This window comes from Myzus persicae, unplaced genomic scaffold (assembly GCF_001856785.1).
Source record: "Myzus persicae strain clone G006 unplaced genomic scaffold, MPER_G0061.0, whole genome shotgun sequence".
Taxonomy (NCBI): Eukaryota; Metazoa; Arthropoda; class Insecta; order Hemiptera; family Aphididae; genus Myzus; species Myzus persicae.
The window spans coordinates 3,779-16,978 of record NW_019103865.1 but is presented as its reverse complement, the minus strand read 5'-3'; the positions used below and the strand labels follow the sequence as shown (position 1 = coordinate 16,978).

The following is a 13,200-nucleotide window of genomic DNA, read 5'->3' as shown; positions in this document are numbered from 1 at the left end:
ATATCTACGATTTCGTTTCACGCTATGCACACGTAGGTAGTAAAATTCACAAAGACGTACAACAACTAGCGTGTGAGTAAAAAAATCGTTTATTTAATAATTTATGAGATTGTATAATATAAAAGAAAAGTGAAAACCATTAAAAATCAATTTTTACAAATTTAATATCATCATAAACTAATATCGTACATTTTACATAAAATAAATGTATTTGCGTCTTATCGCCATATAATATACACGTACTCTTGTACAGTTTACACTCCACGTACCTATACCCATGTATTTTTTTCCGCTCGTCAGGTTATAATATATCTATGCAGTTATAACTTCCTAACATATTATATGTATATATTTTGTACACGAGCCGTGCATACTCCACAGGTCGACTACGGTACGATGTTGACACTTGGTTCGTTTTGATTTTTGATCTTCCCCGGCGGAAAGCATTCAAAACAATACTGCTGTTGCCGTTCGACGAAAAGACGCGCGTTGTCGTCGCCGCCATCAATTATTATTATAATACTTTAGAGGTAAAAACATAATATAATTAAAAGATATATTATAATATTATATTGTTCGTGAGCAAATCGTACGCGACACGGTAACGCGGTCGCCGCACGGAACCATATTGATATTATTTCAATACAACTGGTCAGTCTACCAGGCACAACGTGACCGCGATCGTCAACATTAATAATGTCATGTCCGACAGGGGTGTCGAAACGCGTTGGCTATCACTGCTGGTTGTCTGCGCCTGGTTCAACTCTCCCACGTTGAGCAGTACGATCCGTTGACCGACTTCGGGCCATATTGGCGACCTCACGTGGAACTCTTCTTCCATGATCTTCAAATCTGTCGTTCCTGATTTTATAGAAACACACGCGCGCGCACAATGCGCATTATAACGACGGTGATAGTGATAACAATGATCAATCCATATTATAATATTATAATAAATCGCGTTCCCGCGTAATGTTTAATATTTACGTCGCAGTGTCGCACTCACCGAAACTCTGGTATTCCACCACTTTTTTGAACGAGAAACCGTCCCCGCCGTTTGACAGGTAATCACTGACGATCATCGTGTAATTGGCGTTTAAATTCAATTTCTCGTACACGGGGACGGCACAATTTCCACATCTAGCGTGAATGGACTGAACGCGCTTGCCGCTGGGCCGACCAAAGTCTATTACGACTTTCAATCCTGTTGGGCGACACCGAATGTACGTTTGGGTGATCAGATTATACTGAGTAACGATTAGTATTTTTTTTTTGCAAATCACAATTTCGTATTCGATTACAAACATCGATACTGATTATCGATATCATATTGTTATCATATTACTATTATGTATAATAATTGTTGACGTATACTGTCACCTGTCAGACTAAGATAATATCAAACGAAATCGTGATTTTCATATTATCTACACAAATTTAGATCGTTTACCTGAAACTTGTAGGAATTCACCGTTGGGCACTATTGTGCTGTACCGCCGAACGGAGTACTCAAAAGCTGTCCAAATGTCTGAACCTTTAGTCGTAATTTTACCTATGTCATTTTGAAACGGCAGCGACGACAGTAAATCTCCATAAGTGATGTTACCTTTAATACACACACAATATGCTCATTTGAAACTTAATACATGTCGAGTGACACACCTACCTACTTATATACTTCTATTGTGTTAGTATAAGTATTGTATAACTTACCTGTTCTTTTTATATTATTGATGTTTGTCCGTATCCCTCCAGCTTGTATCAACGCTATGGGTGCATCGGTCCAGTATTTGGTCAAATCAAACGATTTGATATTATTTCGGATATTCTGTACATGATCCGTTTTTGTTTTGTCGTTATTACAATAATTATCATATTTTATTTATTTATTTTTATCACTCACGTAATCTACGAAAGAGTCCGTTATGAAATTTCCCAGGTTACATTCTTTGAACCTGCAGTACTCATTCTCACCTTCTAAAAATACGCTTGACGAACCAATCACTTGTTTAGTCTTGTTCTCGATAACTTCTCTCAAAATGTTTACTTCTTCCAATACTTTGGCATCTACAACAATTATACAACATAAACGAGTGCGTTTACCTATATAGGTACAACTTTATTCACATTCTGTATTCTGGAAAGTGTCTTATATAGTTTTCACTTTTCAGCCATCAGAAATTATAATGCTGGAGTGAAAACTCGATTTAAAAATGAACAAAGATTGTTGGGTCATATTTCTGTTTTATTAAAACGGGTAGGTACCTACTAGGTACAGTGATTGCACAGGTTTTACCGTTTTTTAGCGTTGTTGAAAATGTGAACACAAATATATACCGTGAAAAAATATACCGTGAAAACGTGATTTATTGCGAAAGTCCCAGCATGTAAGTTCCATCACTTTATTATTTTTTTTATACATAATATATAATGCTATTGATCTAGAACATTTCTCCATAAGCCCCACACAATGTCCAAAAAAATATTGCATTCGATAAATATATTTTTATTTTTTATTTTTCCCCCAACATATTCATTATGTATCTACTCTGGGGTTGGAAGAAAAGCTATTTGAAAGATTTTGCAATAATTTTGTAGTGACAACTTCACTTTCGCCTCAACAAGTCGTATAAATGTTAAATGTATTTTATGACATTATAAAATATGTGGGTTTATACCTTGTTCGATACTGGAATCCAATAAAATTGGGTTTCCATAACATTTGATAACTTCGCCGGCTTCATCGAACTCTATCCACAATTCACCCAAATATTTGGTGACGTGATCTGCCTGTACCACAGGAACCTTCCTTTTGGTGTTTGGCTGTTCCACCATAAAAGGATACGGGCCGACAGGCTTATCGGCACCCGGCGGATTTCCTTCAAAAAATAAATACTACTTTTATTATTATGATATTATCATTATCATCCTTTTTTTAACTGTCTAAGTCATTGTACTCAATATTATCATGTGCGTTCTATAATTTCAATTTCATAATGTATGATATGGTTTGCTATACTGTTCCGACTCCTGCGACCCGAGTAATACAATATTTGTTTTCAATTCAATATCATATTATCTACATTTAAACATTTATGTTTACATAATACATATGTTTTAAATAATTTTAAAGTCAGTATCTAATGACAGCAGCTCAACCTCTCAATTTAAGTTATTATATTATAATGTCGTTTTTTTTTCAATTTAATAAATGCCTAATTTTTATCACGATTTACCAAAAACAAATTCAAGAAACATACAAGTTTTTTTGTCGAAAACCAAAACAAGTTATTTTATAATGATAATATAGAAAAAAAAAGGTTTAAATCTGTTGAATTTTTAAGAAATGAGAACAATATTCATAGTTTCAAAAATACACAAAATTCTAATAGTATGAATTCAGTTTTTACACTTTTTTTGTAGATGAGACATAAGTATGGGGTAGTATTGAAAAACTACACTAAGATATTCACCTAACATTTAGAATTGTGACCGTACTGACTTTTCGGTTAATAACCATTCTGTATAAATTGTACATATTATTGTGACATCACGATGATAAATATTATATTAACCTGTGTACAAAAACGTATTCGAATGTCCACCAACCACCAAATCGATGTCTTCGACGTCTCTGGCTATCTGTATATCCATTTCGAAACCAGAATGTCCCAACGCAATAAGAATGTCCACCCCGTCGTTTTTCAGTCGTTTCGCCTCGGCCGCTACCGACTGTATTTCTGGCAATATTTTTACATTGCCCACTTTTGCTATAACCTTAAAATAAACGTTTCAACAGAGCTTTAATCAATTGAGAATATGTGTGTTTGTAAATTCTCCAATGTCTAATTACTGGCTGTTTTCGGATATAATAAATCATTCATGCACGATGTAGAGCGTGGAGGATTTCAACGAGCGTAACAACATGAATTGACATAAACGATTTATTTTTATTTTTCTGGGGCATAGTATAATACATTTAAAATGTTCATCACAGACCAGAGTACAAAACAATATGTTATATGATTTTACAATGACGTGGGTGTTTTTTGTGTATGTATCCACGACTTATAGTAGATCAAATGCTTTGATTTTCAACTACTTACGATATCTTTTCTGGTAAAAAAGAGAAACAACTTATTATTTTTGGGAAGTTAAAAATATTAAAAACTCCAAGTGCCAATTACAATTTTTACGCAAAACTAGTTTTTGACAAAATCGATTTTCTTATTTTGTTGTTATTCAAAAACGAAATAACCTTATAAATAATGTTTATATTAGTATTTTTTAAACATGATATAAGTTTTCGAAGTATTTTCACGCCTTTTGTGATATTTATAGATATTTGAAATTTCGATTTTTTTTTTTTCCATAAATATTGATAAAAATATTTCCTCCGGTCAAAAAGCTATTAGGCCGGTAGAGTTGTCGCTCAGAATCGTTTTACGCATTTCATGATTTCTATCGTTGAACTTAAAATCGACAAATCCATTGCGGTGACTTACCCAGTGGCCAGGTACGTTTGCGCCTTTTGCACATTAGAGTGGGTACCGACATTTCGCCTTTTTTTTAAATGTTCAACCACTGCAGACGCGGCGCATATTAATTTGCCCGCCGATAAGACACCTAACTGAACTTATTCGCCTTGCGTTGTTATGCAAATTCGATTCGCGATAATTCATTATGACATCCGGTCGAGTCGCTGTAACCGTAAATCGTAAGACCGGTACATATCAGCTTACCAACGTACACGAGGTCGCGCCTACCAGCTAACCGGTCTGGTCGACGACATCGACATCATACCGTCACCGCCGCCGGCCCGACGAAACCACTTGTGTAGCTGACACCGCGGTGGACATATTATATAGTTACATCGATTATTATATTATTGTCGTGGTAATAAATTAAAACTCATACTCGTTTGGTACCCTCAACAAAATTATTGTTGTTCGGTGAACGTATTTCTAAAGTATTCAGACCGTCCAACGCCTACGTTTCGAAATTGTGCATTCCTGTTAATTATTATCGTATAGTTTTACTGTTCTGTTTACACCCGCCACGGTTGTATACCTACTACCTAATATTTTCTGCGTGGACTTCGCAGTTTTAATATCGTCAACGTATTGTCTCGCCGTTTTCAGTATTTTAATGATGTTCTCAACACATTGACGTAATAATAACAGCGTAAACACAACAAGAATTATTTTAATTAAAATTATTTTACGTTTCCCTTTACCCGTGACAATTCAAATATTCTATTTTAGCACGCCGTTTTCGTTTTCTATAGTCTCTAAGAGTTATTAATTAGTTTCACACGGGTTATTTAACAAAAGTTACACAGTTGTAGTTTTATACGATTGTAATAACACGTCGCCTAAACCTAACCAGAGCCAATGAGCAGCAGACTGCAGGCTCTCAGCATAGGATTTATCTATCGCCTACCTGTATGGATATTATTATTATGACTTAAAATTATTTCTCTTAACGTTTTTTTGAACACTCGTGTCTTTACCGAAAAAAAACTGTTTAGTGATAGAATACTTGGAATATGACTTTATGGTGCGAAAAAAAAATGTTTACGAAATGACACGTTATGGAAGTTACAGAAATATAACCTACTGTATAATATTATTATGTGTAATACTCACTGCTGTTTCCGGAGTCAAGTATCCGATAATTCCAATTTTGCGTCCATTGACCGTCAGAACTTTAGATTTCATCAAGTTTGGCTCACTGGCCAATGCAGGTTCGTAGGTTAGGTCGAGATTACTGGCTACTACTGGTATGGTTATGTTTCGTAAGAACAATTCAACGTCTTTCACACCGTCGTCAAATTCGTGATTTCCCAAAGACTGAAACATGCGTACAAAAGATGTATCATGAATAACAAGTAACAACAATAATTCAATAATAATGATCGTAATATGGGATGGCAATACATTTATTTTGATGTTGTTTTTATTTGGTCTATATTACTATAGTAGTGCTCTATTTAGTAAAAAATCATTCCTATCCCTACGTTGCAGATTAATAATAACACAATTATATTATGTTACACGTTTTGGACCGAGGTTCAACATGTTGACTAGCCTAGTGTTTTTCACCCTCATCACTTCTTGAATACAACTTAATTTATTTTATAATATACTGAACATGCATTGCATTGTATTTCGCGGGTTTGCTACTAGTTATCAGAAATAGGTAGGTACTAAACTCGTGTACCGAGTAATCCATTAAAAAGTAAGCACTTATCATTACAAAAACTAAAAAGAGCTAACGATTTTTGAAAATATTTTATTTTGTATTTGCTGAACATATAAAGATTATGGCACATGAAGTTACCCCACACAATTTTCAAATTGATTACAATAAAAATAATGAAAATTTAATTTTTTTCAAAACCGTGTCTTTATAATTAATTCCAACGATGTATAAAAAACTATTTTAAAACGTTAATTCTTATTTGAGATAATGATTAATGAGTTTCTACTGTTAAAATAATCACCCGACACCCAGTATTTCCCCTAATCAGTTTGGCGATGTGCCGACAAAACGTGTAACTATATACAGAGATTATCCAAGCACAGGTGTTTTTTTAAATAACAACTTTACATGTACCTGAATTTTAATGTTGTAATTTATGCATACCATCTATTTGGAAAATTGCCTGAGAGAAAAATTACTTAACTACTTTGATAAGGCTATATGATTTTATCAGTTTTGGATAAATTTGGTCACACTTAAAACACTACGCAGTCCTAGATCAACGATCGGCTGAATGTTACTTAAAGTGTATTTACATTAAAATGAATTTCTATCAAAATGTTTTTTTTTCGTTATCGTTTTTAGCGACACATATTATAATATTATTACTAGTTATTAATAAACGTGTGTAATTATACTAATACTATCATAATTATTAATATATGTTAAAATATAATCTAGAGAAAATGATTCATAAACGTTGATGCAATTTGGATTTTCTATTCCATCACACGGTCGTAAATTGTATTCTGCCACTATATTATCGGTCTCAAAATTTAGCACTTTCATAGATACTGCTCAAACTTATTTGTGTTTTAAAAAAATGTTTATTATAATGTAAGACGGTAAGAGCTTTATTAATATTTTATTGAATTACACGTCATAATTTAAACTTGTTAAATTCACCGAATAGTGGTATCAATGATAAAATTATACTTATGTGTGGTTGATTCGCACTGGTCGTTGAGAAAATAAATGAGATATATTACTATTATTATTGTAATGAAAAACATATCATTATTTCCATCTATTTATATTTTACAATGTTATTTTATATTGGATGTTTCCATAAACTAAACTAATCGATTTTAATTTAATTCCAATTATTCGTTTTTGTATTTTAATAATATGGTACACGTCAATTATTTTGAATGCAGAAAAAACGCAAATATATTACTAGATGTACCTTAAATACAAAAATTATTATAGCCTATATAGGTACAACATCTTAAAATTGAACTGTCCTTTGATCACCAGTATAAGTAAAATCAAAAAATGTCAACTTTTACTTATAATTTATAATTATATTACCTACAGAATAACGTGATATTTGTATTTTGCACGATTATCTATTAAATTAATTATATGTTTTGTTTCATTTTTTCATTTCGTGTTTCTTCTTGATTTCCTTTTTATTATTGAATGTTGATTGTATTCAAACAATAGTTTGTTTTCTTATTCGTAGACTTTTTTTGATAACATTTTATTTATTTGAAAAATAAAAAAAAAATGAAACGAAAATTTCAAGTTTTAAACAAATAGTGTTAAATTCCATCGAGTTGTTCGTTATAAATATTTAACTTATTTAAACGCGCACTATATATACCTACATTTTCTAAGACTGTATTTTCCCCGGCGGAATTATGTATAAAAATAGTGTTTCAGTTGACACTAAATTATATTATTCTTTAATTCCTCTGGGATAATCGCTTTATAACCCTGCTAAGGCTGAGTTTGAGACATGATGAATAATGTTTATTTTGTTTGCAATTTTTAATTTGCATTTACTAAACGCTTTAAATAGCGGGGTGGTTATACCGTTTCGAGTATAAACTCTAAACCGATTTAAGTAAAATGAAAAAAAAAACAATTTATTCATAAAATGACATATATTTAAATTTAAAACGGCCTTAATCTAAATTACCAAGGTTTTTGAGAGAGACAAAGTTATTGCTCTCGAATATAAAATGAGTTCCTAGTTATATTATAAATTATGATTACGTCCAATATACACATAGACGTGCTGTACATAATATTACGTTTTATACCTATCGTTATGCGGGCGGGGGTAAAACAAATATTAATAACATAGTCGCCGACTTTGAATAATATCAGTTTTTGATTTGAGCACACAAAAACGTTTTGTTTTGATTTTCAATTTATTTTTCATCGCTTACCAATATTGTATTATGTAATACCTATGTAACAAACCGAAATAATGAAATAAAATCATTATTAGATATATTATATCATTGAATATTATTTCATTAAATAGTGTAATTATTAAAAAAAAAAAAAAAATGACCAACAAGGCAACACACTTAATTTATTTTTTAAAAAAATATTTTTTTATAGGTACCTATACTTACTTATGTAGTATTAAATGATAAATGTGTGATTAATTTTACTCCATACAATTATTATTAACCTTCAAATGTGATACCGCACATAATGACGATAGATAAATAGAAATAATTATAATTTTGATAAAAATATGATTAAGAACAATTCACAGTAATCATTATTAAACACAAATTGCGTTAAGTCTGGAGCTCAACAAAAAGGTTACAGGTTCTCATTTTCTTCCATAGTGTTTTATTTTATTCTTAAAAAAATATTCCTCAATGATTTTATTTAATCAATGATAATATGTCTTAGTAATTTTATTGTTTCATTTTACTCTGCGAAGTCCGGGATTTCGTACAAATAGGATGTTTAAGTCGCGATGGATTACTGTTTTAAATAACATTAATGAATAATTAGTATTCTTATCATATTATATTCATATCATAATATATATATAAATATATGATATTCACAGTGGATTTTAATACTACGCATTGTTCGTGGCAGTCGTATACAACCACCCAGGTATTTTGATTAAAAATTAAAATATCTGTGTTTTATTCAATAAAATCCTGATGGAATTATAATATTCGAAAAAATATTTGCGGTGGCCGGTGAGTTATATTACAGGATCAGTTAAGATATTAGTTTAATTTCGTCCAGAATAAGCATTATTAACGTTTCGAGTCACCGGCGTGTCTATGCTTCTATAATTATTTTCAAGTATTATACCACATCAACATGGAGTTTCTTCAGGTATGTTCGAAAAAAAAAAAAACAATAAGTACACTCCACAGCTCACATCTCAACGTTACTGCCCACATATAGCCAACATATGCGTACTGTGATGTACTTGCTATAAACGGACACGCAGCACAGACTCGTGGTGCACTCGAAAACTTTGTGTGGGCTTGCGCGAAAAAAGATTACTGCGAGAACTGAGAGAGATGAAAATCGCTTTGAGTTGCGTTTCTATACACTATTACACCCTTAGCACATATTATATCCAACCACTCGCTCGTGTGTACACACACACACACACACACACACACACACACACACACACACACACACACTCAACCACGACGCACTGTGTGCACTTGTCGAGAGTACACTATAGTGGTCGGAAGTCGTCGTTTGTCGTCGTCGATCGAGTGGCAGTGAAAATTGATATAAATTATTAAAGTGCCGGCTGTGACGGTTGCGGCGATCATTGCACCGATTGTGCGGCGAGACGATGTACGCAGTAAAAAAAAAAAAAAAAACTGTTGCCCGAATGTCCGTTTTAAGAACTTTCACACGCATCGGCAGTTGAGTTTTCAGCTTTTACCGAGTCCAAACATGTACGGCGTACTGTGTTCAGATGTTCGGTCGAGGGGGAACGTGACACGATAACGTATGTATGATTATTGAACTCGATGGACCAAAAAAAAAAAAATAACGACATTTCAATCTCAGTTCGAAACCGGTGCCGCGACACAGACGAGTAATTAATTATTGTCGTGAGCATGTCTGAGTCGTGACTTAAAAAACCGCAGTCGAACAAGTCGAAACCACCGACGTACAGATTTTAAGAAAAAAAATAATCACGAATACCGAAACCAGTATCGAAGACTAACGGGGAAACTCATTTAAACTGCAGTTTTATCCATATTATTGTTGCGACGCGAAATCCAAAACCAGCGACGAATTCCTGTGAAATCCAACCAAAACCAGACGGTATTCGACACTATGCACTGCAGTGGGTGTAAAGCGTTAACGCGATATCTTTAGACGCCCGATGACGTCTTAACGCGTAGAGCGAATACGGCGGAACGAACGGAATACGGGTGGGCGGGTTAGGCGGGTGAGTTAAGATCAGCCGGTCGTTTCGGGCGGACCTCGGAGCCGCGCAGGACGCGGCAGGACTCGCCGTCCGCGTCCACTCGTATCCATTCGCATCCACTCACCATGACGTCGATGCCGAGCGTCCGGACCATGCGCTGGACAGCCCGCCATTTGAGGAACGTGTAGTACGCAGTGCCCTGGAACGTGTCTCCGGCGTTGAGGAACAGCGCGCCGTCGACGGACCCGGCGGCGTCGTTGCGGCGGCGCTCCCGGTCGACCGCCGTCTTGAGGCGCGGGAAACCCCCGTAACAGTGAGCGCCGGACACGCCGCACTCGGCGCCGATCGCGTCGATCTGGTCGAACCGCGAGTGCATGTCGTTGGTGTGCAGCACGAGCAGCCGGTAACGGGCGGCCGCTGCGGACAGCAGCGACAGGAACAACAGCAGCACCGAGAACCGGAACAGCCGCGGCCACTGCGGGCCACTGCAGGCCATTTCTTGCGCGCCGGTCGAAACTGTTGCGATCTATGCGGACGGCTAGCTGTATGTATATATATACACACACACTATCGCGTGTCGTTACGGCGGCGACGGTGGCGAACGCGAGCGACCGTATTTACGTAACGTCGTTCGGTTGGCGCGCGCGCGTTCGTCTGCCCGCGACCGCATCGCACGGCACGAGCATTTCGGCTCACCATCCGGGCGGACTCCCACTCCGGTCGCGCCGAAACGCGCTTACCGGAGGCTCTCTTCCGCCCCTCCACCCACTCCCACCGACATTTTTACGATTGGACTTCCTCTGCGATATCGAACAATGTCATACGCACGCGAGTCCGCACCGGGGCACACATAATAATATTGTTGTGATCGGTGACTGTTATACAGGGTGGTTCTTGTGCGTCGTCGGGGTTTGGACGGTGATTTTGTGAACTCGAGTGAAAAGCCGAACCGCCGCCCGAGTCCGAAATTCTCCGATTGGAAACCGCCGAATAGGTCCTCGGGGAAAAGAAACGTTTAAAAAATGTCAATAAGTTCTACGAAACGGCGGCGGAGATGATATCGTTGAAATTAATTTTCTTACTGTTTATTGCTGTATATAGATAGACGTGTTGCAGTAGCTGATATTCTACGGATCGGTAGACACAATAATAATTAATGACATTATAATATGGTATCCACATATTGAATAAAAAAATATATTGTGTTTTTTTCGATATTGTGCTGACACTAGTGGTATACTTGCGAGAAATCTTAAATCCGTGGTTATAATAGAGAGACGAGTACCCGTCTAAAATTTTTTTTTTTTTTAATGTGTGTCGATGTTAAAACGCGTTGAAACCCCTCAAGACCGTAGATTAGTGTTCGATTTTTGAGTCGATCTTGATTCAGTCAGCCAATTTGAATTAACTAAGTTCTAATCACCTGTAATGTTGATGTTGAATGGTAGAACCAGCGTCAACTCGATCAAATCGCTAGTAGTGCTATGTAAAACTAATGATTTAATCAATATTAATTGAACTGTAAAATTAAATCTGTCTTAGAAACAATATAAAACCAGAAGTACCCGATATCGGTTATACCTGGTGGCTAGTATCTACAGCAGTAAAAATAACTATACTATAATATACTTTTGCATGATATTTAAAAAAATGCACTAACCATCTTAATAGGTTAGGTACTCGTCACTTGGAGTTTTATTATATATTAAAATATTTATTTTTTATTCTTTATTATTTCCTATAAACGTGTCATGCGTCTTCTTAATATCTAGATAATTATTATTGTGATCCATTTCTGTGTTCTATTTTTGTTTTAGTTTTCCCATAGATGAATATTGCGATTTGATTATTATTATTCTCTGACATTTAATTCACCATTAATTAGGTATATATTTTTCTGTGCATCAATTAAATATTTATCTTGCCAACGTCCAATCGCTTATACAATGACATTGACGATTTTTAAAATTTTTTTTTTTGTTTATTTCACATTATGCTAAACGTATTTCCCTCGACTCTTTTGGGATGAAAACGCTCTGTTTATGCGTCTCCCGAGACCATTTGACTCACTCCGAATTGCTCGTCGTTATATCGTAGCCCGTTCCACGGGTGTATATAGTATTATACACTTTCCAAACGACTTGTACTTAAAAACAAACGTTTTGATCAGGTCTATAAGCTTTGCCAATCAACGACATCTGGACAGGTATATATAACCAATAACAAGTTCGTGCAACTCACGATGAATTCGCGTATAATAATATTGTAGTATAAAATATATTTAATATAAATTAAAATCAACTTTCACACCGCCCTCCACCTCCCTGAGCATTTTGATGCACGGCCATCACCGCCAACGTTCTTGTTCGTGTGTGTATAACACTCCAATACTATGGCACCAACCAGACAAATTATTATTGCGTGGTACAATAACAAATTATATGATAAATTCAAGTGCAATAAAAAATATATCACACTTGTTTTAATCGAATGCATATTTTCAGCATTGAATCTGAGAAATTATGTAATGTTATGACGATGACGAACATCTGTGCCTTACTAACCCACTTTTATCACTGTGTCGGATTAACGATATCGCTTTCTTTTCAAAAGTGTTAATCCAACCTTTGACGACACCTTGTCACTGTCTAGAATTCGTCAGAGAGTTTATCGGTTTCGTATTTTCGTTTTAATTTTTTTTTGATCGGATGGAACAGAGTAGTAATTATTTAAGTGACAAAATGTCAGATGCACTGCCATCATAT

The 13,200-nt window shown here is 35.1% G+C and overlaps 1 protein-coding gene across 1 annotated transcript; it reads right to left on the bottom strand.

Moving 5' to 3' along the window:
• Positions 1 to 306: 306 nt before the first annotated feature.
• Positions 307 to 11,104, bottom strand: LOC111035592 (protein 5NUC-like). Its single transcript, XM_022317269.1, has 9 exons — positions 10,560 to 11,104; positions 5,649 to 5,852; positions 3,576 to 3,777; positions 2,679 to 2,879; positions 1,904 to 2,067; positions 1,714 to 1,828; positions 1,451 to 1,606; positions 1,007 to 1,204; positions 307 to 861 (listed from the first exon to the last, which is right to left on the bottom strand). The coding sequence occupies exons 1-9, from the start codon at positions 10,929 to 10,931 to the stop codon at positions 653 to 655; spliced, it is 1,821 nt and encodes a 606-aa protein (XP_022172961.1). The 5' UTR covers positions 10,932 to 11,104; the 3' UTR covers positions 307 to 652.
• Positions 11,105 to 13,200: the final 2,096 nt, after the last annotated feature.